Source organism: Danio rerio, chromosome 20 (genome assembly GCF_049306965.1).
Source record: "Danio rerio strain Tuebingen ecotype United States chromosome 20, GRCz12tu, whole genome shotgun sequence".
Lineage (NCBI taxonomy): Eukaryota > Metazoa > Chordata > Actinopteri > Cypriniformes > Danionidae > Danio > Danio rerio.
This window is the reverse complement of record NC_133195.1, coordinates 7696365-7723508: the sequence shown is the minus strand read 5'-3', so window position 1 is coordinate 7723508 and position 27144 is coordinate 7696365. Positions and strand designations below refer to the sequence as shown.

At 36.6% G+C, this 27144-nt stretch overlaps 1 protein-coding gene across 6 annotated transcripts in view; it reads left to right on the top strand.

The window, feature by feature from the left end:
• The window catches only part of usp24 (ubiquitin specific peptidase 24), a 746345-nt gene that overhangs the window by 16993 nt on the left and 702208 nt on the right, over positions 1-27144 (top strand). For all 6 annotated transcript variants that reach the window (XR_012396339.1, XR_012396338.1, XM_073934053.1 and 3 more), the window contains exons 2-7: positions 14149-14317; positions 17968-18035; positions 18152-18295; positions 18946-19068; positions 22208-22243; positions 22364-22429. Coding sequence is in view for 4 of the 6 variants with exons in the window: in XM_073934053.1 (XP_073790154.1) it covers positions 14149-14317; positions 17968-18035; positions 18152-18295; positions 18946-19068; positions 22208-22243; positions 22364-22429 (606 nt within the window). In the remaining 2 variants the exon portion in view is untranslated. The remainder of the gene's footprint in view (positions 1-14148; positions 14318-17967; positions 18036-18151; positions 18296-18945; positions 19069-22207; positions 22244-22363; positions 22430-27144) is intronic.

The following is a 27144-nucleotide window of genomic DNA, read 5'->3' as shown; positions in this document are numbered from 1 at the left end:
TAGAACAGTAAGAATGATTTATAAACATATGAAACAGTCCCTTGTCTTCAGTTTCGGGCTCTGGCGCACTTTGCACTTACACTACAAGCATAACGTGTCCAAGCGCAACTGAACTGCGCTCTGGCACACCTCTTCTAACCAGGCCAGGTCTGGCAAACTGAACCGTGACTAAACCCGATTCAGAGCACTCACACTTCTTAAACGATCTGAGCAACGGCCATGGGCACGGTTTGCAAAGCATAGTGGGAGTACATCTGTGTACGTTAAGTCTAAAATAAATACCACTTCCCTGTCTTTTTTGGCTATTGTGGTTTCTCCTTATGACACAATTTTTGTATTATTTATTTTTTCCTCCAAACAGTTCTCTGAAGTGATTTTCGTTCTAATCTAGCATCCACAAGTGTAAATGTGATGGCCACAGCTCCTTTCTCCTGTCATCATTTCATTTAACGTCAGCAAATACACACCACAAGAGAGTTTAACATACTGTAAATATATGCAAATGAATTTTATGTGGGTTTCCATTTGCATATTTTCCGCTTCAGAACAGACTTCAAATATTGAGATAGAAATAGAGATTTTCCAGTCTTTAGGGCCTATATGGTGCTCTTTATATTTTTAGCAAACAGGTTTATGTGATCAGAATATTAAAACAGGCCTCGGCTTGACTTCCGGACTCTTTAATTCTGTCTTTCTCTTTTCTGAGATTCTCACAGTGCAGGTGCTGGTTTCTTCCACCAGAGAACAGAATAAGTAATTTGTTCTTGTTGCGTCTCCTCTGCTGCACTGCCTCGTTCACATACCGCTTGTTGCTCCTCAGCGCAGACGCTGTCAACAGGAACGCACAGATCTTTCAAGAATCAATCACTCTCTATTGCCGTTTAATAAAAGTCGTTCTGTCAAAGGGATAGCAGTGAGATCATCGCAAAACAACTCTACTGTAAACTCAACTCCTACAACTGTAACATGACATCTTTTATTTTCTCTTTTACACTATTTTAACTGCACATGATCATTTCTTGTTGCTGCTTTGACTAATATGGCTGTTAAATAGGATGTGGAATGGCAATGAATTGTTTTTAATGTTTTGGTTCTTTGGACTGTCAAAATCAGTGAAATGACATACAGCGGGGAAAATAAGTATAGAAATGTCACTTTTTTTCCAGAGAATAATATTTCTAAAGGACCTGTTAACATGGAATTAAACCAGATTTTGGTAATAACCCAAACAATACAAATATAAAAATAAAACAAAACAAAAATTCTGAAACATTCGTCATGTGTAATACCAATGGAATAACACAAGGAGAAAGTACTGAACTAATGAAATGTATTTAATATTTTAAATAAAAGGCTTTTTTGGTGTTGGCAGCTAAAAGATGCCTCTCATATGGAGAATGAAGTCAAATTGCACAGGTGTGATTTTTAAGTTCAACAGAGTGTAAAAATCGTGATGGTTCTGTGGGTCTCGCTTGTCAAATCTGATCTTTAATTTGTATTTTCTCTTGGATTCAAGTCAGGTGATTGAGCAGGCCATTGTACAGCTTGATTTTTTTTTTTTTTTCTCTGAAAGCATGAGAGTATTCTTGGCTGTGTTTTGGATCACTGTCTTGCTAAAATGTCCAACTCTGCTTTCATCTTTATCATCCTGATAATGTAGTTGTTGGTCGGAACCAGTTAATATTAATTTACATTGACGACGGTTTGATGGTTGCATTCGAACCACTGAGAGATTTCACCTGCTGTCTGGGCTTTCACGTCCTTTCTACACCTCCCTTTCATCATGTGTTCAGTACTTTTTCTCTGCGTCATTTCATTTTATTACACGTAACGTAATTTGTAAACTAATTAATTTAGTTTTTTCTTATATATGGATTTCTTTGGCTTTTACTAACATCCGGTAAAAATTAAAGTTAATAGCATCTTTACAAATATGTTTTCTGTGTTCAATACTTATTTCTCTACTATGAAGGAATAATTTGCTATTTAAAAAAAAAAAATGTATTATGGTATTTTTTGTGCTTTTTAATATGGCAGAAAAAGGTTTATTGGTGACAAAATTGCTTGTTTTTATAATCCATAGAAGTGTATGGGCTTTGTACACTCCACCAAATCATTTTTGACAGTCTGAAATGCATATTTAGGAACCTCCAAAGTATGCCCATAAACCTCAGCCACCAAATAATTGTGTACTATTATAAAATGTTTTTAAAAATCATTCGTTTTGAGAACTTTTTCACTCTATAGTTAGTTAGTTGTTTGTTCAGTCATTTATTTATTTATTTATTTTATTTATTTATTTATTCATTTATTTATTTATTTATTTATTTATTCTGGCACTACTGTAAGTAGAGCTGCACAATATATCGTTTTAGCATAAATATCGTAATGTGATCATTTACAATAGTCACATCACAGGATCTGCAATGTTGAGTCTAGATTATAATTGATCATTTGCATGTGTTTTTTGAGGCATGAGGACATGGCGGACATGCAACAACTTTAACTATGAGGTAAACACAAAACAAAACTTTCCATCTGGATTTCCTTCACGGGACTCCACATTTGTTAACAATCGCTCCATTGGGCTCGCACGGATCTCGGTCCTACCCACGCTTACCACACGGCTACCAAGCCGACCAATCACAGAGCTTGCGCTACACGTCGTTGCGACGTGTAGTTACATTTTTTGAGAGGTGTGCGTCAGCGACGCTGACGGACACGTAGAGGGATATGCGTCTGCGCATAGGCCGCGCCATAGCATACGCGTGCGCCTGACGCAAAAGTTTAAATTATCCTTTATTCATTCATTCATTCAATTACTCTATATACCTGAAAACCGTAAGACTTTTATTTATATGCTTAAATATTAATGTTATTTATCTATGCTTGTAGATTTATTTTATTTTACGCAAATGCACATCTCTACAGAATCATAATCATCCCAATCGATAATAAAAGATTAATTCTTTCCAAATGCTTATTCCAAGTCATCCAGTGACCTGGATAACAGTTTACAAATTATATTCAGATTACAATATGTGTTGCAGAATAAATACATATTGCGATGTTTGATTTTTCCAATGTCATGCAGACCTATCTGCAATAAACACTTGACCTGAACACTTCATCTAACCAATCATAATGCTAACAGTATGTGCTTGATGCTTTAAATGATAATATTTTGAATTTGAATTTATTCTCATAAGCACTGATCACCAAACACATCATCTCAGACATACACAAGCAAGCAAGCAAGCATGCTTCAACTTCTCTTATTTAAAATTTGAATGCTGTAAAGATAGTCTGCTATGTTTATATGTGACTAAAATTCTATATTCACATCTTTTAAACAGACCTGGATTAAACATCTCAAAGTTATACTATCTTAATTTAAACATGAATGCAGAACTCAAAAGTGGGGTTTGAATGTAATACTTTTCGTTTGAATAATTCAAAGGTCAACATTTAATGCTGTTTGACAAATCTTCATGGTCGAATTCCTGTCATTTTATAAGAAAATATTGCGAAAGTTGCTGAAGCACAAAATATTTCAACACACAAATTTCCCAGCAGGTTTATGTTGATCATAAAACAAGTTAACTAACAGAAAGTCTCTTGGGTACGAGCTGTGCTCTATGCATGGCTTCCCTTATTGAGACTAAATTACGTTTTTTTGTTGCAAACTGCAATTTCTTGAAGCAAGAAATGGAAGATGTCTTCAAATCTGCTGTATCTTCCAGTGGAAAGAGAGGGTGACATTTTCAATTTGACTTTTTGACCCATGATACGTCATTATGTTTGCTCAGATGGTTGAAATTCCTGTGTGAATGTGCTTTGTCATCATTCAAAGCGCACAATGCAGTTTAGCCAAAGCCTGAAGCTTCTCAGAGTCAATAAAACATCTCTGTCACACACACCGTTTTTAGTTTGAGCTCATCTGAGTGTTAAACCTGCTTTATAATGGCTCTTTAATAAGTCAAAAGTGGCTAAAGTTTAGCCAGGTCAGAAGGAGCTCAATTTAAAGGGATTGTTTACATGAAAATGAAAAAAATGAAGGAATTGCTGAGGCCATCCAGGAAATAAGTCCTTAGTGATTCCTAAGATTAGAGCTACACAATATGGGAAAATAATTCTGTGATGCTTTTGAAATATCGAGTATATTTTGACCAAATGAAATAAATAGCTCTATTTGGAAAGTAATTCATAAAATTTGACTAATTAAGAGGATTTTGTTGGAGAGTTGATGTGCATAAAATATAATAAACCAATCACAAGCATTGATAAATACAGTAGAGCAAAGACTCAAATGAAATAAACCATTAAATTTAAATAAACCATAATTTATGGTTGTCTGAGAGTATTCTGGCACAAATTGAGTAATCCAATGTAAAATAACACCGTAAAGTGTATCTTCATTGTATGTGCACAAATCAAAATAATATTTCTTAAAGTTAAAAACATAATTTCTTATGCCTAAGTTATTTAAAGTGGCATGTAATGCTCATACTGTCACTTGCCTTAAACACATGCAGATGATAAACTCATTTAAACATGTATAGTTCAAATTTGCAATCACTCAACAAATCAAGTATGGCTTGAACTGTATTTCCTGTTTAATTAAAAATTTAAAATCCTTGTGTAATCCTCCGTAGGGTTGTGTACCAAAACCTGGTGCTATCATAGCACTGGTACCTTTGTAACCGGTATGTACCGATCCAATTCAGCAAAGGAAATTCGGTGCCTAATTTCGGTGCCACTTGTGCTGAGACAAGGATGTAAGAAGCATCAAGGGGTGCATCAAAGGCACACATAGGTACGCGTTGTTTGTTCTTGTTGCTTAGGGAACAGACACATGCAACGCACGCAGTACAGCGCATTCGGTGAGCGATAGCGACTCTTCAGATCAACACAAATAATCACGTTCATCAAATTTGCTTAAACTAAGCGTTCTAAAATGTATTTTACAAGCAAGGATTCTGACACAGCAACGTGAAGCAGATAGTGTACAAAAGTTGTGTGTAGGGGCATAAACACGTCAAACTTAATGACACATTTAAGAGCCCATAGAATCAACTCAAAGAAATGTCTCTGAAAACTTGGAACATTATCTGGCACTTTCAATGAGTACGTACATGGACACCAATGCTCAGATTTTAATATGATTAAGACAATACTCTGATTTAGAGTCTAGACTACCATGTAAACAGCAATTTTTTTTTTATTTTTTTTTTTATTTTTTAAAGTTTTTAATTTATTTATTTATTTATTTTAATTAATTTATTTATTTTTTATTTTTTGATTACCTTAAAGGACCACAGACACCTGCATCTTTCCATTCAATGTGCGGCATCAAATTCCATTAAAAGAGCACACAAGTTTATATCTTATATTACCTGAATATGTTTTCTTTTTTTAAGTAGTTTAAAAGTGTTTGTAGCTACGGACCTTTTGTGAATCATCATGGACTACAATTTCAGCTACATCTAGGATAGCCCCTGTGGGTCAGTAAATGAAATGCAAATGTTCATTTTTGGTTGAACGATTAACCCTTGAACTAGAACCTGTCCGCAGGGATGCATGCACTTATAATCTCAGATCTAAAACTGCATTTCCTCTTTGTATCACTGCAGTTTGGGAACGCTTACAGACATCTGACATTCCCTTGAGGTACAAATATAGAGAAGGTGACTTTGCGCTTAGTCTTTCCAGACCTGATTGCACATTCACTTATTCCACTCACTCAAGGGCAAACATATGTCTTGTATACTAATATTCCCCTGGCAGAATCATTTCCTTTCCGCAGTCCATTCATTGCAGTGATTACTGCAGCGTGTGTGCTCATAATCACAAAACCACCATTGAAATATCTGGCTTTTAAGGTTGCTATATAATTGCAGCAAAACCAAACATAAATAGCCTCGAAAAATCCACTGGCAAGCTTTTCGTTTTTGCACTCCACCCAACAACAACAAATCTGTGCTGCTAGCCGCTGCTCTCGCTTCTAGCCCTAGCGGTCCAGATTGCAGCATTAATTATGAATGTAAAACAGATGACGTAGAAAATACATTCAATTCAGTTTAAAATGGGATATGTGGAAGTCACGCAAGGTGTTGAAGGACATCAGTTAGTTTCCCGCTTTTGAAATAAAGAGAAGCTTATAGTTAGCTTGGCAAATTAGTCTGATATTTGTTTAATAGACATGGTTAACATATTAGGATGTGTTTTGAGTGATTAATGGATTTTGAGTTGAGATTTGATTTCTGTAATTTCCTGTTAGTTGTTCAGTAGACATTTAGAAAGGATCTGTATGATGTTTATAGTTTAATATATTTCCCTAAATCTGACTCTGAAGATTTTGTCAGCGGATGTTCTTCAGATTGTTCAGTGCTCTTTAAAGGAATAGTCCACGCAAAAATAAATCATTAGCTATGTTTCCACCCAAAAATGCTAAATAATTGTATGCGCTAAACTGGACTATCTCATAAAACCTTTGCGAATAACCAATTAATGTGTCCAAGAGAACAAAACCATAACTTCCTGATAAAACTTCATTCCATTTTTGCTATCACATGATCTATTGACTCAAATCACATGACTTTTTTTTGATGCACATCATAGACATTAGATATATACATTAGACTGATTCCAGTGATGCTGCAGGGACAGACGAGTCTTCGCTGAGGCCAGCTCCCAGCCTCCATAACTGAGACTGCAGCTTTGCACAAGACTTTTGGCCAGCAGAGAAATTAAAATGGTCATGCCCAACTGAGTCTGGTTTCTCTCAAGGTTTTTTTTCTTCACTCTTCTATCGGTGAAGTTTTTTTTTTCCTCTCCGCTGTCACCTCTGGCTTGCATGGTTCAGGATCGGTAGAGCTACGCATCGATGAATTTGCTCTTCAGTGTTTGGACTCTCAGCAATGACTAAACCACACTGAACTGAGCTAAACTGAACTGAACTTAAACACTAAAAACTAAACTACCCTGATCCAGTTACTATGAACATTTGTTTGAAGCTGCTTTGACACAATCTACATTGTATAAGCGCTATACAAATAAAGCTGAATTAAATTGAATTGAATTAGATGTCCCCTACCCTGTTGTTGTTCCCCGTGGGGACCCGGGGTAGAATAGGTCCCTAGCACCCCCTTGCTGTTCGTAAGAGGCGACAAATGGGGCAACTTGTTGGCCGTGAGTTGCGACTCGTGTTGGTGGAGGAAGAGATCCTGGTGATTGAGGATTTTGATTTGCTGCGGCTATCAATTATCCAACACATCACTTTGGCTCATACTTCAACTAGACGAGAGATTGGAAAGGCCCATTCCAATCAATCGGCTTGTCAGGACTTGCCTTTCTCCCGGAAGGCGCTGGCATAGGGTCAATTGAGTATTATAGACCCTGTGTTTATATGCTCAAGTATATCATCACTGTATCCTTGATGTACATCCAGTGGATGTCCGTGGCTCTGTACATCCCCTTGTAGGACTCCGAGGTGGGTGAGGAGCAGAGATGAAGAACAAATATCTAAACATTATGGCAAAAAATCAAAACACTAAAAAACGGATATTGGAACAAGACTTGGAGACTGAACTAAGAACTGGTTTTAATTTCCCATCTGAAAATGAAAACTGGCAAAGATTTATTGTACTGGAATCACTGACTGATGACATGCCCCTGACCAAACTGTCCCCTTTTGCGATCCACAAAGGAATCACAGGAATTGCAGGAACAGTAAAAGACATTAAAAAGCTGCGATCTGGACAAATTTTGGTGGAATGTGCTAGGAAAGCTAACTCAGAAAATTTACTACAAGCAACAACTTTGGCTGGAATTACTATGAAAGCATTCCCTCATTCTACCCTGAACAACAGCAAAGGTGTAATCCGCACCAGAGAATTACAAGATATGGACGAATCTGAAATCGCTTTAGAATTAAAACCAATAGGTGTAATCGACGTAAAAAGAATAATCATCAAAAAGGATGGGCAGATGATTAAAACGGGAACATACATTCTGACCTTCAACAGACCACAACCACCAGAGAAAATCAAACTTGGATATTTAAGTGTTGCTGTAGATATATTCATACCAAATCCACTGAGATGTTTTAAATGCCAGAAATTTGGTCATGGATCTGCAGGATGCAAAAATAAGACAACATGTCAAAACTGTGGTGAGGATGATCATGGAATGAACTGCACAAAACCTCCTAAATGTAAAAACTGCCTTGGAGATCATGCAGCCTCATCAAAGAATTGTCCCATTTGGCATAAAGAGAAAGAAATACAAAAAATAAAACACACAAGGAAGATGAGTTATCCTGAAGCTCGTAAAATAGTTGAAGCTCTTCCTGCCTTCTGTCTGAAAAAGCCCTATTCTGTTGCAGTCACACCAAAAACTCAATCAATAAGTTGTCAGACGGATCTAACTTGGCTATTCAAGGACAAACCTCAAACCATAAGCAACACCAAAAACTCAACTTCCCAAAAAACAAAAAATGAACTCATTCAAACTGGACCAATTCAAGACTCATACCTAGAACAGAAAGAATCAAAAGTGAAAAAGAATACTCCAAGTACAACAAATCAACAACCAAATCAAGATAAATGTCGAACTCACAAAGATGACAATCCTAAAGATATTGAAATGACGGAGACAACGACCAGTCGTAGTCGTAGTCTCTCACCTAAATGTAAAAATAAAGGACCTGTACCTATATTTCCCACTTGAGAATAAACAATCACATAATACAGTGGAATTGTCGGGGACTAAAAACCAACTTTGCAGAATTACAGCATTTAAATTCTGTTTTTAACCCACTTGCCTATTGTATTCAGGAAACCCACTTATCTCCAAATGATGCCTTAACTTTTAAAGGTTTTAATATGATTAGTATATGTGGACCAAACATACAACGACCCTCTGGAGGATCAGCTATCCTAGTGAGAAACGACATTATCCACAGTCAAGTTGTATTGGACACTCAATTACAAGCAACAGCAGTTCAACTTACTCTACATAAAACAATTACAATATGCTCTATCTATATCCCACCTCATGAAGCTGTAATACCTCAAGAACTGGACAAACTTATTTCACAATTACCAACTTCATTTTTACTGATGGGTGATTTTAACAGCCACAACATCTTATGGGGTGATGATCACTGTGATGCCAAAGGAAGAAGAATGGAAACTTTTATAGAAAATAATGATTTATGTCTTTTAAATGATGGAACCAAAACATATCTTCATCCAGGACATGGTACTTATACAGCAATCGATCTGACAATATGTAGTGCTGATCTTTTACTTGACTGTTCATGGAGAGTATGGAATGATCTATGCGGGAGTGACCACTTCCCAATTATCCTCACATTTCCACAACTGGATGTAACAAGTAGACCTTCAAGATGGCAACTCAAGAAAGCAGACTGGACCACCTTTCAAACCTTGTGTTGTGAAAAATTTATGTCAGCTACCCAAGATAATCAGAACTCAATAGAAGACTTCACTCAGCAGTTAATCGCTATAGCAGATGAAACCATCCCAAAGACATCAACAAAACCACAACGAAAGACAAATCCCTGGTTTAATGAACAATGTAAAAAAGCTATTGAAACTCGGAAAAAAGCAGAACGTGCTTTTAATAAACATCCAACAACTACAAATTTTATCCATTTTAAAATTTGTAGAGCCCAAGCTCGCAGAACCCTAAATGAAGCAAAGAAACAAAGCTGGAAACAATTTGTATCCAGCTTAACTTACTATACTCCCATGAAGAAGATTTGGAACATGATCCGTAAAATGAAGGGAAAGGAAAATGGAACTCGCATACAACATATTATAAAACAAGGAATACTTCAAACAAAGGAAATGGACATAGCAAATACATTAGCTGAAGCCTTCGAAAAGAATTCATCAATAGAGAACTGCCTCCCAGCATTTCAAATCATACGAGCACAGCAGGAATGCAAAGAACTAAATTTTTATTCTGACAACAAAGAAGTATATAATCAACCTTTTAAAATTAAAGAATTAATAAATTCTTTAAAATGCTCACATGATACAGCCATTGGACCAGATAAAATCCATTACCAGTTTTTAAAACACTTACCATATAGTTCACTAAGCCTCCTACTGGACGAGTTCAACAACATCTGGTCTTCGGGAAAAATTCCAGCTTCGTGGAAAGAAGCAACAGTAATAGCTATACCTAAACCAGGAAAAGACCACACTGATCCAAATAACTACAGACCAATTGCTCTGACCAGTTGTTTATGTAAAACGATGGAAAGAATGATTAACAACCGTCTTGTCTGGACACTAGAAAAAAACAAACAACTAACTGACTACCAGTGTGGATTTAGACGTGGAAAGAGTACATTGGATCAGTTAATCCGACTAGAAACTTATATCAGAGATGGATTCATCAGAAAAGAACATGTTGTTGCTGTTTTCTTTGATTTAGAAAAAGCTTATGACACAACATGGAGATATGGAATTTTAAAAGATCTTCACCAAATGGGATTTAGAGGAAAACTTCCTACCTTCATTTCAAACTTTCTCACTAGAAGAAACTTCAGAGTCCAAGTGGGAAATTCCCTTTCAAATACCCACCAACAAGAACTCGGAGTTCCTCAAGGAAGTATACTCTCGGTCACACTCTTCAATATTAAAATAAATAGCATTGTGGAAATCATTGCTCCAAATATGTTCTGCAGCATCTACGTGGATGATTTATGTATCTGTTACAGAGGGAAGAACATGAATACAATTGAAAGGCAATTGCAGTTAAATATTCACAAAATTAACCAGTGGGCTGTCGAAAATGGTTTTAAGTTCTCTAAAACAAAAACTGTTTGTACACATTTTTGTATCCAGCGATCACTTCATCATGATCCAGAACTTTTTATCAATGGAAATATGATCAAAGTTGTTAAAGAAATCAAGTTTTTAGGTCTCCTTTTTGATTACAAAATGACTTTTATCCCTCATTTAAAATTTTTGAAAAACAAGTGCCTCAAAGCTATGAACATAATCAAAGTGTTGGCAAAAACAAATTGGGGTGCTGACTTAACTGTACTTTTACGATTGTACAGAGTACTCATTCGATCTCGTTTGGATTATGGAAGCATAATTTATGACTCTGCCAGGAAATCTTATAAACAAATCCTCAATACAGTCCACCATCAAGGATTACGGCTTGCTTTAGGAGCATTCAGAACATCACCCGTTCAGAGTCTGTACATTGAAGCTAACGAACCCTCACTTCAAAATAGACGGCTGAAACTTTCATTACAATATGCTATCAAACTAAAGGCAAATAAGAATAACCCAGCTTATACTGCAGTTTTCGAACCTCAGTTTGTACAATTATATGAAAGTAAGCCAAAAACCATCAGACCATTTGGTTTACGTATCAATTCACACTTACAAAATCTAAATTTAAACCTGGACATTTTAAAACAAATACACTTCAACTCATTGCCTCCCTGGAATTTAAAGATGCCTATAATCAATATGGAGCTAGGACACCAGAAGAAAGGAGTTACTCATCCCAATATGTACAAACAACAATACCTGGATATCAGAACTCAATACTCTCAGCACATACCAATCTTCACAGATGGTTCAAAGATGGAAAGTAATGTAGCAGCAGCAATGGTGACAGGGGAACAAAGTCATGGAATCAGTCTATCTAAAGAATGCTCCATATTCACAGCTGAAGCCCGCGCTTTACTTTTAGCATTGGAGTACATAGAAAATGCACAACAAAAGAAATCCATCATTTTCACAGACTCTAAATCATGCCTCCAAGTTATGGAATCTTCAACAAATGATCATCCTTTGATTGACAATATTTTAACTAAAGTTCACCAACTACAAAATCAGTTTTATCACATCATTTTTTGCTGGGTTCCTGGACATGTCGGGCTTTTAGGCAATGAGCGAGCTGATGCAGCTGCTAAAGATGCTTTGAAGCAAGTAATAAACAAATGCCAAATTCCTCCGTCAGAGATGAAACCTTTTATCAACGCTTACATTTTAAACAAGTGGCAAAAGGAATGGGATGCATTAGAAAACAATAAACTACATGAAATTCAACCTGAAGTTTCACACAGAATTTTAAGACATTTTAAGAATCGATTTGATCAAGTAGTTTTTACCAGATGCCGTATTGGACATACGAGAATTACACATGGATTTTTGCTCCAAGGTGAAAACCCCACTCAGTGTTTGTGCTACAAAACTCCTATCACTGTAAAACATATTTTACTGGACTGTCCTGCTTTTACTGATTCCAGAAGGACTTTTTATGAAATGAACTCTTTTAAGGACATTTTTGACAAAGTGGAACCAGAAAAGATTTTAGAATTTTTATCATGTATTAACACAAAAAATCTTATTTAATTTATGTTTTATTTTGTTTGTTGATTTTTAAATTGTATATTTATTGTTGAAAGATTCCTGCCATGAAGATAGCCTTGGTTGCTGACATGGCACTAAATAAAAAATACATTACATTACATTACCCTGTTGTTGTCTATTGGAAAGAATGCGTCAATAAAGCCGCCATTTTAGTACAGGGTATCGCTCTTTTGAAATGAATGCAGGACCAAGCTGCAGTGGAGGACTCCACTGTCGGAGATATACACATATACACATATATCTATGATTGGGAGTTTTCCCAGAGGTCAGTATGCAATTTTTTTAAATGACGAAAATTATAATTTCACATCATTTTTCTACATTGATAGATTAGTGACCGCACAGGCATTCCTGACAAAAAGCTTGTGTTTGTGTGTATGGAAATGTACTGTCCACCCTCCCTGTTAAATTTAATCTAATCCTTGTCCTCATACACACCTCCTCTCCTGCTTTCACTTTACACACTGATGGAGGGAGCGATTTGTTTGTGAATGAACCTCCCTTATAAACGACTCCTTCACTTAACCGACCAGCATCTTGACGTAGTAACACTGTCCTGACTAGTGCGATTGAGTGACATTTGTTCTGGAAGCTCTGTTCAAATGTGGTGGCGCTATTAATGCATGCTCAGGGTCCCTATGCAATATCTAGTGTATATATATCTATGAATGCACTTGCTGGAATTTATCTGGTAAATGCGTTTCCATCATTTTTATCAGAAAAAAAGTTCATCCTACTCAGTTGTGTGCATATTTTTTTGTGCTTTTTTAAAAATGTATGCACATATTAGTGTTTTCTTCCAGGGTTTTTTTATGCAATATTCCAAAATGCGCATAAAAAGTTGGTGGATGGAAATGAGCTACACTCATGTAGTTCCAAACTTTGTGCATTTCTTTGTTCTGTTGAACACAAAACAAGATGTGTCAGTTCAAACTGTCTGTTATAAACAGTATTGGAACATCCATTGTTTGCTGCAGGGTTTCCGCGGGGTCTTAAAAATGTCTTAAAAAGCACAACATTTAAAAATCTAAATTTTAGGCCCTAAAAGACTTAAATTCACTGTTCTAGGTCTTAAATATTTTTGCACAGGTCTTATTTTTCTAAAGTCTATGTAGCGCTGCATCTAATATAATTTTTTTTGTTGTTGTTGTTGTTGTTGCTTGGTTTTCGTTGTGTTGTAGTTCTTTATTTCACTACTCCAAGTGTAATTTACGGTATTACAACTACAAATGAGACCAGCATGCAATAGCCATTCAGCTTTCTGTTATTGAACCCAGTGTGTGCGGTAAATGTGATGTCAGCGCAGAGTTTGCGGAGGCTCGTGTGACATGATTTCGGCTGGCGGAGCACTGCGTTTGATTTGAGTTGAATATGAATCACTTTGAAGAGATTTTGTCTGAAACAGGTATATGACTGTACAGACACCTTTATTATCTGTCCATGCGTAATCATATGGAGAACCAGATGATCTGGTTCAGTATAGATGAACAATTGAGCGCTGTTGAGCACATTCTTAAACAAGCTCAGCAGAAATGACTGTGATTGGTCATGAAGATCATCAGTTCACCGAACTCACCACTGTTTCCTGAGTGTAACCAATGAAACAGGGACACTGGAATATTTTAAATCCGCGATTTATCAGTGGATCGCTCATTTGTCAGCTTATTTTTTCAGCTAGATTTGCAGGTGTTTATATCTTTCTCTTTCTTTCTTATAGAGGAGTAACGATGAGAACGGGAACTGTTCTGGGAACAGTATGGAGTTCCCCACCACTAATCTGTATGAACTGGAGAGCAGAGTGTTCACTGATCACTGGTCCATCCCATACAAGAGAGAGGAATCACTCGGCAAGTGCCTCATCGCCTCCACCTGCCTGGCCAGACATGGTGAGTTTGATCTATTCACAGTCCATTAGTTGTTGGCGGTCCTTGAAATCCACACACCTTATTGATAATAAGACTAACAACAAAATGAAAATTCTCAAACGAAACCAACAATTCATTTCCAAAACTGAAACCAAAATCTAAGGAGCATGTGTGTTGCACTGCCCTTGTTATGCCCAGCAACAAACTACTTTCACATTCCAATAATATTGAAATAAATGGGATTTTATAAGGTATCAATTTCAGCATTTAGTGTGAAAGCCACTTTACACAGCACATTGACCAAGACTTAATGGAGATTGGAACCAGTGTGCTGAACAGAAGTGCAGAATAGCCTTTTTTTTGCTCATATTTTCAGATGTTTATTTGGATAAGAGCAAAAAGTGCAAGTTTCGGCTTGTAATCTTCAGCCACTAAATATTTGTTGCATCTCCAAGCAATAGTCAATTAAAGGGCCATGAAACACCCCTAGGGTGTTTTTACACCTCTAGTTTGGAAATAGTCTGGAAAGTGGGTGTGTCTAGCTCTGTTTTGGTGGGAGTGTCGGGGGAGGGAAAGAGGCAAGGATTTGAATAAAAATGGGAGTTTTCATCTGGGCATGCACTGATTTTTTTTATTTTGATTTGACTTATTTGATACCGCATGTCGTATGAGGGAAAAAAAAAAACCCTCTGCATTTCTCGGTAACTCAGTTGCACTCGGTAGGTCAGAAAGCCGTGTGTATTAGAGATGCGCGGATGGGCTATTATTTCATCCGCAACTGCATGACAAAATTCATCATCCGTCCGCCATCCATCCGCAGTAACATTTTTGACCAATTTTTAAAACCGCACCCGCCATCTGCTGATTGGGCTCTTTATTTGAATGGCTTATTCCTTTTTATTATTAAATTAATGTTTATTTATTGATCATTATAGAACAGAGAATGACTTTAATGTAGACATGCAGTTAATCCAAACATGCAAGTCATTAATTGACGACGCTTTAAAGTGACGATAAAGATACGAGGACGTGTCTTTTCACTTGATTCGATTCCTCGGTCCTTGAGTCTTTTCCTTGCGTCCTTCCCTCGTATCCCGGTGGGGTGGAAACACGAGGAAAGAAAGCAATGAAAGGAAACGAGGATGCACAAATAAGAAATGAGAAGCACCCGAGCTCTCAGAATATCAGCAGTGAACTCCGTCTCCAATCGGCGCACAGGGACAAAAGTAAATAAATAGCCTAAATTAAACGCACAGTACTATACAACTTTTTTTTATTGTAGCCTAATAGAAAACGCATTGACACATCATTTCAACATGCTGCTATTTAGCCTACTACTAAATGCCTATTTTACTTTATTTTTTAATAAATAGATAGAATAATAAGTCATTTACATTATAGCCTAATAATGTTTACATTTGTAGTTGCCCATAGCAACCCCAAAAACGTAGCCTACCTGCTTGCCTTGCACATCTAATTAATGGGCACAGTTTTTCGACTATTTTTTTATTTATTATTTTTAATTTTTTGCTGTGGATGTTATCGAGTTTGTAGAAATCGGAAACAACACAGTTCTGCGACACAGATGAACCTTTATTTATATCTCTATCAGACAATACCTATTTTATATGCCAAAAGAAACAATAGGCTGTAAAAAAATATTAACATAAATATCTTAATGTAGGCATAGGCTATAGTCGCATGCTTTGGCAAACAGTTGAAATTTTTTTTAATAAAAACGTCATATCGTGCCTAAGCCTTATAGGCTCAGTCACCCCCACAATTAGAAATTAAATTAGAAAAATAGATTTGCCATCCCTCTTTGAGCGAACATAAAGTCTGACCAGGCTAAGTGCATGTATGACAGTGTCAGGATTCAGACGGGAGCGCCTGCATAGCCACTATAATGCGCCCTGCTGCACTGAAGGAGCGCTCGCTCGCAGCACTTGTTGCTGAAATGCATATAATTCTCTTAGAAAGGTGCTGCAGTCGTGGGAATGACTGGCCTTATTTCTCCCTAAAGGAAAGTAGATTTTCCTCTGCTGATCCGTCTATACGGAAGTTTGTAGAGGAATACTTCTGTACTTCATCCAGAATTAATGTATCCGATTCCTCCTCCCATTCTGTGAAGTCAGTCCTAGGCTTTTTCGTTGGTGCGCCAGCTATGCCTATAAAAACAGTACAACCGCCCGCCACCCGCCCGAATTTAATTAAAATATTATTTTTTCGTAACGCCATCCGCCCGATGAGTCCGCGGCTATAACCTCCAACCGCGCATCTCTACTGTGTATGTGTGTGTGTAGACTATTCTGTCACAAAATGCGGTGAAAATTAAACATGACGGTTGATAATAGTTTGTTTATTGCAGTGTTTACATGTTTACACACTGAGAGCAGCATTTACAGCAGATCTTTCAGTCTATAATATTGTAGTGATATTAACGTACTGTAAACTGAGTAACTTGGAAATCATTTTGTCTAAGGTCTGTCTTTAAAAACTGAAAGAGTACTGCTGACAATACGAGCTAACTTTGCCATCTAAATAAACAAACAAAGACCCCTGATTGCTTACTTACCAAATCTGTAGAGACAGGACAATCAACACAAACTGGAGCAGCGTCTTTTTTTAAAAGGAGACAAGTAGCAAGGCGGGATTTCACTATTTCCAGATGCGAAAAGCTCTCGGGTAAAAAAAAAAATCTATACAAACGTTTTTCTGTTGCATGTTGCGTGCATTGTAGTCCACACATGAGTCTAGCTGTGATCTCATAGCGGGAAATTAAAAACAAAACCTTCGTTCAGCACATTTAAAAATGCAACACTGACGACTCATATCTCCAAACAGTTCTTGTTCTTCCACTACACTTGTTTTGGCAACACAACGTGGCGTCTCTCATCCGTCTGAACACTGTTTCAGGTCTTTGAAGCTATCATGCATATTAATGAAGTTGCACCTCATACACAATTGAGCACGCTGATTGGTTTGAACCAAGTCTTACTCATGAATTAATGCAGCACACCCAGAGACGTCACAAAGTACTCCCAGTTGCAGACAACCAGTCTACACGCTGAAATACACGCAAGGATCTAATTGGCGTGACGCAGCTTCAAAAATTTGTTTCAAACCGGAAGAACGAATTTGCTCAAATAGCGCAAAAACAACCAATTTTCACTTTTTTTGTGTAATATTTGTGTCCTTATAGTGTTTTTAGCAGCGTGGGACACATATATGACTGTCACCAGCTCAAAAAAAATGTGTTTTGGTGTTTCGTGACCCTTTAAGCATGATTGTTACTAGTGTGCATTGTGTTGAAGCGCATAACATATGCCTTGCATGTAAAATGTACAGCAGGCATGAGGGGAAATTAAATCTTAAATTATTTAATTTAATGAAATTAATGATTCTTTTTACAACTTAACTAGCCTTTTATTTTACAGGAAAAAAAAAATTCTTGGGTTTGCTTGGGCTTTTGGTCTCATTTTCACATATTGTCATGCCAGTGACACTGAGCCACTGATTAAAGTCTCACATTATTCAAGTTATCGATTCATTTATTAATAGGTGGGTTCAGTTGGTGAAAATTCTGGAAACTAAGATCACTAATCTGTATGTACATGTCTGGATGTTTGGTTCTAATCCCAAATCTCTTCTTTATCACTCTTTCCCTGTAGGCCTGGCCGATGCGGACGAGAATTGCAAAAGGTTCATTGACCGCTGCATGCCTGAGGCCTTCAAAAAGGTTTGTGTGTTTTTAATAGACATGAAGAACAGCGCTACAGGCTGTTGTGTGAGAAATTGTTTTTGAACGGCTGTATGTGATGAGATGAATAATTTAGATGTTAAATGGTGTTGTAGCTGCTGACATCTAGTGCGGTGCACAAGTGGGGAACGGAGATTCATGAGGGAATCTACAACATGCTGATGCTGCTGGTGGATCTGGTCGCAGAGAGAGTCAAACAAGACCCCATACCCATTGGCCTTATGGGAGTTCTTACTATGGTACATGCAACCACCTGCTCTTATGTATGGGGGAAAATAGTGCATTAAGAGACAGCTGAAAAATTCTTAGTGTCTTTGCATTTACAATTTATAGTTGTGTGTTTGAGGAAAAAAAAACATTTAGTTTTATTCTATAAACTACAGAAGATGTCTTTTTCTAATTTTAAAATAAAGATGTAGTAATTTTCACTGTTTTTTTTGGCATAACATAATGAAAAGGTGCCATGTTTTCAGACACGTTTATTAATATTTTACTATCAATGTTTGATCAAATAACCCTGATTTTCCTATTTAAATTGAAATATTTTCATATGGAATGTTGAATGATTTTTGTCCAATTCATAAATTTTTTTTAATTAACCCTAAATTAGACAAAAAAACCATATAGTAACTTCAATGATATTGTATGTTACATAAAAGTCCTGTAATGACCCTCCAGTAACTCCCTAGGGTTTTTTCTATTAATATTTCAAAGAGTGCCCTATAAAAGTTTAAATAAATATTTACATTTTTCTCATACCTAATGAATACAGCCATAGTTCCATTGTTTAAACTAACTATAATGTTTATTGTATTGTATTGTATTGTATTGTATTGTATTGTATTGTATTGTATTGTATTGACACATTACTATATTGTTGTATTGACAGGCTTTTAACCCAGATAATGAGTATCACTTTAAGAACCGGATGAAGGCCTGTCAGAGGAACTGGGCAGAAGTGTTTGGAGAGGACAGCATGTTCGCAGTGTCTCCCAGCTCCAGCTACCAGAAGGTAATGTGAATGTACATGTATGGGTGCGGACGTGTGCTTCTGGCTGTAAGCTTCACTTGACAGTCCTAGCTAAAGGACAGAAAAACTGGTTCTGTAGATTCCAGGATGTGTGTTTTCAGGAAAACAGTTGCATAGTTTCTTTTTCCACAAGGGCCTTTAGACGTGTGCACATTTTTGTACATTTTTGTTTTCAACCATATACTGTCTTTCAGTATAAGAAGCTGTTAATTGCACAGTATTAAAGATTAATTCATGATTATGTAAATTAACTTTACACTAGAAAACAAGTTATTATTCTAAGTGTATTCTCCAAGGCACTTTTTACACCTGGCATTCAGATGTGTTTGATTGATTGTATCACAAGTTGGCTTGGGAGACACATTCCTGTTTAAATCTAACATTATTATCGCAATTGTCCAGTTTCTTCCACTTTCTTTCATTGGCAGGTCTATTGGTGGCTTCTAAGGGTGTAACAATGCGCATATTTGTATTGAACCGTTCCGTACGAGACTTTCGGTTCGGTATGCATTACAAACCGTACGATTCAGACTAATATCTAAAAAGATAAAAGAGAATAAGTGTACAAAACAGAATGTTTTCAGTGCAACAACGCACAACACGGCATCCCAAATGACGTGACAGGCAACATGCTGCCTTCTCTGCCCACCTCCATACATTTCTCCAGTCAGACACACGCTGCACTTGCTTGCAAAATGGCTATAATGTTAATGTAATCCTCCTCTAATCAACAGCAGGTCTGGCTTTGGAAACACTTTGGTTTTGGTACATTTATAGCTGGGGATATGAGACAAAGCTCGAAATTGCGATCGTTTTGGTCACATATGCGAAATCAAAATATATTTGTTAGTGCATAAAATTGATATCAGTTTTCACGGCAAAATGCTCACCACATGCATGGAATTAGGATGCATTCACGCATTAAGCATCTTTGCACCTAAAAACATCAAACGCAGCGCTCAGGAATGGTTTAAAACAGTTGACTTGTCAACTTGCAATAAACAAAGCCAGTAATGCTTGCCCTGCCTTCAAGCTCTTTTTATTGGCCCACTTCACTAAAACAGAATGCAATTGGGTAATATCAGCCATCAATCACTCAGTTCCAATGACAGGGAGCTACAGCCGTGAAAACGTAAAGGTCTGCATACGAGAAAATGAAAACAACACTGACAGATTTAGTTTTAGAAACCACCTAAAGGCACATCTGATTAGTGATCATTTAATCAATGTCAATCCAGCATTTAGACTTTTCGAAGAGTGGATAAAAGACTTCTAGTGGTTAAAGTCTGCTATGAAAATGACGAAAGCATTCACCGTAAAGCCGATAGGACGAAGTTTTCAGGTAACAGTGTTTGCCACTGGGTCTACACATTTTAAGCACGAGATGTGCTAACATTATTTAATCCTACATTTAATCATCACTATGCTGTCAATCTTGTGACTGACACCTCGTTCACCATCGCTAAAGAGCATGCATTCACTGAGATTAAACTAATATTGCAGCTCATGGAAAGACCGTTAGTGCTATTAGGATGACGTATGCTAATAATAAGTAATATGTAAATATCATCTGTGCAATATCAGACACCACCCGTGAGAACACAGGACAGTTATTGTTAACTAATAATACTGCCGGTAAATTAAAATTAGAGAAAAATTTAAACTAGAGAAATCCTCTGGCTTTTTTCTGTTTTTGCTGTATCAAAAACTAACCGAACCGTGACACCACTGTGTCGTATTGAGTCGAACCATGATTTTTGTAAACCGTTACACCCCTAGCGGCTACATAATTTTTTTTTTCTTAATTGTTGTCTAATATTGTGAAATATGCTTGCAAAATTTACAAATGAATTCAAAAAGAAATGATGCAAAATAGCAGCACCAGCTCAATTTGTTTCTCTGATTACCGCAATATGGGTTTGTGTTCGAATCAGGATGGGCAAGCAAGGCTTTCAGTTTGACTTTAAATTTATTAAATTTAACACAAGCTGGTCAACAGTGCTCTCCTTATACACTTTGTTCGGCAACAAAACTTCCTTATGCGGCACAAGCCATTGAAACGAATGGGTTTTCTAGCACAGCACTTTCCGTGTTTAAATAGAACATGGTAGAAATGAGTAGAATGAAACTAAAGAGAAAGAAATGTTTAATGTAATTGTTGTTTCATGATATGAAATTTAATCTTAAGCTTTGCAAGCAATTTTGCCTTAACTCTGGTGTAATGTAGTGAAGGGATTTAGGTGTAATGTAGTGAAGGGATGTCGAAACTTAAACAATTCAAGGCAAGAAGAATCACTTATGGGTGACGCAGTGGCGCAGTAGGTAGTGCTGTCACCTCACAGCAAGAAGGTTGCTGGTTCAAGCCTCGGCTGGGTTAGTTGGCGTTTCTGTGTGGAGTTTGCATGTTCTCCCTGGGTTCACGTGGGTTTCCTCAAGGGTGTTCCGGTTTCTCCCACAGTCCAAAGACATGCGGTACAGGTGAATTTGGTTGGCTAAATTTTCCGTAGTGTATTAGTGTGAATGAGTGTGTATAGATGTTTCCCAGCAATGGATTGCAGCTAAAAGGGCATCCTCTGCATAAAACATATGCTGGATAAGTTGGCGGTTCATTCCGCTGTGGCGACCCCAGATTAATAAAGGGACTAAGCCGAAAAAAAATAAATGAATGAATGAAGAATCACTTAGGGGCCGGCTGTAATTTTGCTACATTTCCTAAATTAATTGATTATCAGACATATTTGCTCGAGCAAATCACTCAATCTTGACTGACACTTACTGTGATGATGGTACTAAATGCTGCTTTGTTTACATTTTGTCTGGGCGCGTAATTCAGTTTCCATTTGCAGGAGGAAAACAGACTTCTGCCCCTGCAGGTCTCATTTATTCGTTTTTTTTTTTTTTTTTTCACGGGCAGCTTTTTTGATTCAGATGTGAAACAATGAGGCTACAACATAGTTTGGTTTCGTTGGTGATAGTTGTTTGGTGTTCAGCTTGGTTTTGCATTCCAGTAAACAGGCATAAGATAAACAAAATTATTATATCTAGCAAACAAGCAGCTTGCATAAATGAAGAACAAATTATTTCAATATGAAATCAAACTTCTTTGTTCTTTTTGTACCAGGAACCTCACGGCTGGCTAGTGGACTTGGTGAATCGGGTAAGAAATTCAATCAAACACTGCAGGAGAAAATTATGTTATATCATGTTACCTCACATTAGACATCTGACAAGTCTATGCGGTTCAATAACTGAATATGACTCTTGTTTCTATCTGTAGTTTGGAGAAATGGGAGGCTTCACAGCAATTCAATGCAAGCTCAACCAGGAAGAGATTGAGATCGGGGTAAGAGAGTGCATTCTGGACATATTTAAATGTTACTGATTAAAAATTGAACCTTTTTTTTTTAATTGATTATTAGAATTTTTTTATTAATGCTTTTTTTTTTACACACTTTAGGCTCTTTCATTTCCAAATGAAATAAAAATTTCCAAAAAGCAAGAAAAATGTCCACTTTCAGAGGGTGTTTAGAGATTTTTGTATCTGAAGTCTTCAAATATTAATTTTCTAATTAACTGCAGTGAATTATTCAGTGTGTAAAGCATAATCTACTCTAAGCATTGTACCAAACGATTCAATACGTACAGTTGAAGTCAGAATTATTAGCCATCCAAATTATTAACCCCCCTGTTTATTTTTTTCCCCAATTTCTGTTTAACGGAGAGGATTTTTTTCAACCCATTTCTTAACATAATAATTTAATAACTCATTTCTAATAACTGAGTTATTTTGTCTTTGCAATGATGATGTTTTTTTATATTTTTTAAGACACTTCTATACAGTTTAAAGTGACATTTAAAGGCTTAACTAGGTTAACAAGGTTAACTAGGCAGGTTAGGGTAATTAGGCAAGTTATTGTATAAAGATGGTTTGTTCTGTGGACTTTAGAAAAAAATATAGCCTAAAGAGGCCAATAATTTTGACCTTAAAATGGCTTTTAAAAAAATTAAAAACTACTTTTATTCTAGCAGAAATAAAATAAAAAAGACTTTCTCTAGAGGAAAAAATATTATCAGACATACTGTGAAAATTTCTTTGCTCTGTTAAACATCATTTGGAAAATATTTAAAAAAGCCAGATAAAATGAATAAATAAAGCGGGGCTAATAATTCTGACTTCAACTGTATATATGTATGACAAATATTCCATTGCAGACTAGGTTAGTGGGTGTTTCAGCAGTAAAAATGACTCTTGAAAACGTATGAGTGCTAGGGTTCCTAAAATACAAACAATTGGTGCTTTAATACATTGTGGGGAACACATGAAAGTGATCAAGTGTATGGTCCTCTACAAAAGTTCAAAAACGTGTTTCTTATAGACCATTTTAAGGGATATAAACAAAAACAATGGTCCCAGCGTATTTCCTGTTCTATATTCCTAATTTCTCTAGCTTCCGAGAATCCAAAAAGAGTCACATATTGATAAATTATGTTATGATACCTGTTTTGACATTAAGTTATGATTGAATTGCCCTGAATAGCCGATGATGTGTACATGGGGCATACAGCATGAAGCTAGTTTGCTTCGACTAAGAGTCTACTGTGCTTTGATTGGCCAGATGATCGGCCCAGTCTGTTGAAATTATTTGTCCACTTGCATCATGTGTTGGAAAACAAACAGCCATTACCATATCTGAAAATCAATCTCCAGATGTTTCCTCATCCCACGTAAACACAGATATGAAGAGATTAAGTCTGTTTTACTAGATCGATTCGAGCGTGAGTCTTTATCCTTTATAAATCCACTACACAAAGCAAAATCTTCCAGGACTCCTTTTAAAACTGCGCTGTTTGAGGGTCAAATCAGACGTTATAGAGCCAGTGGAGACCATACCCTGACATTACTCTAATTTTTTACATGTATACATCAATTTGTGCAGGATGAAATGCTAAAAATGTGTTTTAAGGACATACATTTTTTGATAAATAGGGCTGAGAAATATGACAATATAGTAGTCAACATTTGAAGTGGATCAAAAAAAATTTGTTAAAATTGTCCTAAGTCAAGAATGGGTTTTATAATATTAGGACAACATTGATGAAATGTTTTGATCTACACGTTACCTACTGCAGTGTTCTCCAACCCTGTTCCTGGAGGTACACTAACAATGCCTATTTTGGATGTCTCCCTTATCTGACCCATTGATTTCAGGTTTTGGAGTCTCTTCTAATGTTCTGATGAGTTAAGGTGTGTTTGATTAGGAAGAGGTTGAAAATGTGTACTGTTGGTGTGCCTTCAGAAACAGGGTTGGGAAACACTGGTCTATCGAATACACACTTGCTGGCCACTTTATTAGGTACATCTTACTTGTACACAGCTGGACCCCATTTTGGCTTTATAACTGCCTTATCTTTAATATCTGTAATGTAGATTCAACAAGGTACTGGAGATTTTGATCCATGTTGACATGATGGTATCACACAGTTGCTGCTGATTTGTTGGCTGCACATCCATATGATGCAAATCTCCCGTTTTACCACATCCCAAGGTTGCTTTTTTGCATCAGTTGAATGTGGAGGCCATTTGAGTACCTTAAACTCATTGTCATGTTCAAGAAACCAGTCTGAGAGGATTTGCACTTTATGACAAGGTACTTTATCCTGCTGGAAGTAGCCATCAGAAGATAAGTACACTGTGGTCATAAAAGGATGGACATGGTCAGCAACAATACTCAAGTAGGCCGTGGCATTGACACAATACTCAATTGGTACTAATGGGCCCAAAGTGTGCCAAGAAAATATCCCCCACACCATTACACCACCACCACCCGCCTGAACCATGATACAAGGCAGGATGGATCCATGCTTTCATGTTGTTGACGCCAAATTCTGACCCTACCATTCAAATGTCGCAGCAGAAATCGAGACTCATCAGATTTTTCCAGTCTTCTATTTCCCAATTTGGCTGAGTTTGTGCAAATTTTAGTTTTCTGTTCTTAGCTGACAAGAGTGGCACCTGGTGTGGTCTTCTGCTGCTGTAGCCCATCTGCCTTAAGGTTCGTCTGGCCATCTCCAGTATGGCCATTCTCCTCAGACCTCTGGCATCAACAAGGCATTTTTGCCTGCAGAAGTGCCGCTTACAAGATCTTTTCTGTTTTTCGGACCATTCTCTGTAAACAATAAAAAGGGTTGTGTGTGAAAATCCCAGTAGGTCAGCAGTCTCTGAAATACTCAGAACAGCCCGTCTGGCACCAACAACCATTCCACATTCAAAGACTCTTAAATCACCTTTCTTCTCCATTCTGATGCTTGGTTTGAACTGCAGCAGACCATCTTGACCATGTCTACATGTCTAAATGCAATTGAGTTGCAGCCCTGTGATTGGTTGTTTAGAAATTTGCGTTAACAAGCAAAGTTGGACAGGTGTACCTAATAAAGTGGCCGGTTAATGTAAAACATATGGACGAAGTATCATTTCATATGATGCTCCGTTGTTTATGTCAAAATACATTGTTTATGATAAAAAAAATGTTCATTATGTATGATGGCGCTATATTACACACGATTACAGGGATGCAGACAGAAATGTGAAAAACAGCGCTGTGAGAAAGTTGTATTCTTGAAAATACAATGTTTACATTTAGCATTTTATTTGGTGATGTTCATTTTATTTTTGTGTTGGACCTGTAATCATTATCATCATTTTACAGTATTTGTTTTATATTTTTACATACTTAATCAAATATTTGTGCGAAATATGATTGCATACAAATGAGCATGTGATCAGTGCATGTATTAGTAATTATTAATTGATTGTATTTACAGAAAAGCCACTATATTGTGTTATATATTGTTATCAGGAAAGGAGATGACTTGTATTATGATATAAGATTTCTGTCATATCGCCCAGCTGTAATATTTATTATACACACTGTCAAAATAACACCAGAAAAAGCTCTTTAAAAATGAGAAATATTTTGGTTGCACATGCTTTAAGATGGAATATCCCAGTTATTAGCAAAACTTGGTTATCTTTGGAATGAGCAATACTGTGGAGTAAAAACAAATAAATAAATGAAGAATTGGAAGAGGGAGAGGCATAGTGAGAGAGAGTTGAATGAGGGCAGAGTCTATTATAGCGTGTGCTAAAGAGCTCAGCTCATGTTCATCACCAACACCGAGAGCTTCCTACACACAGCAGACAGTGAGAAGGAGATGAGAGGGAACATGAGATGCTGCATTTCTGTAGACAGAAAAAAAGAGAGCATCAAGGCCAGTTATTGAGATGTGAACTAATAGAATTGCTTTTGGACACTGTTTCTCCTCGGGCCTTTTGAGGTAATGCAATTGTCGAGGAAAAAAAAAGACATTACAATGTGAGGAAGTGGAATAATGTCTGAAAAAATGTCAAACTGAGGGACGGGTAGACAGAGATGGTTGGGATGGGTAGGATGATGGACTAGTTATAACTCAAATGAATTTGACTGATCAATCAATGAATCATTCAGTCAGTAAGATTTACATTTACACCAATAAAACTGTTAAGACAAAATAATAAACTAAATTAGATAAAATTATTTAGAGTCACACACATTTGTTTTGTTGGCTTTTGTTTTTTGTCATTTGTTTTGTTTTAATGACTTTTGTTTTGTTTTGTTGGCTTTGGTTGGCTTTTGTTTTATTAGTTTTTATGTTTTTGGTATTTGTTTATTTTTTGTTGGCTTTTGTTTTGTTTTGTTTGCTTTTGTTTTGTTATGTTGGCTTTTGTTTTGTTGGCTTTTGTTGGAGTTTGTTTTGTTAGCCTTTGTTTTGTTTTCTTGACTTGTTCTGTTGGCTTTAGTTTTGCTGGCATTTTTTGGTTTTTGTTTTGTTTGCTTTTGTTTTGTTATGTTGGCTTTTGTTGGAGTTTGTTTTGTTAGCCTTTGTTTTGTTTTGTTGACTTGTTTTATTGGCTTTTGTTTTGTTGGCTTTAGTTTTGCTGGCATTTTTTGGTTTTTGTTTTGTTTGCTTTTGTTTTGTTTTGTTGGCTTTTGTTTTGTTTAGTTGGTGTTATGTTGGCTT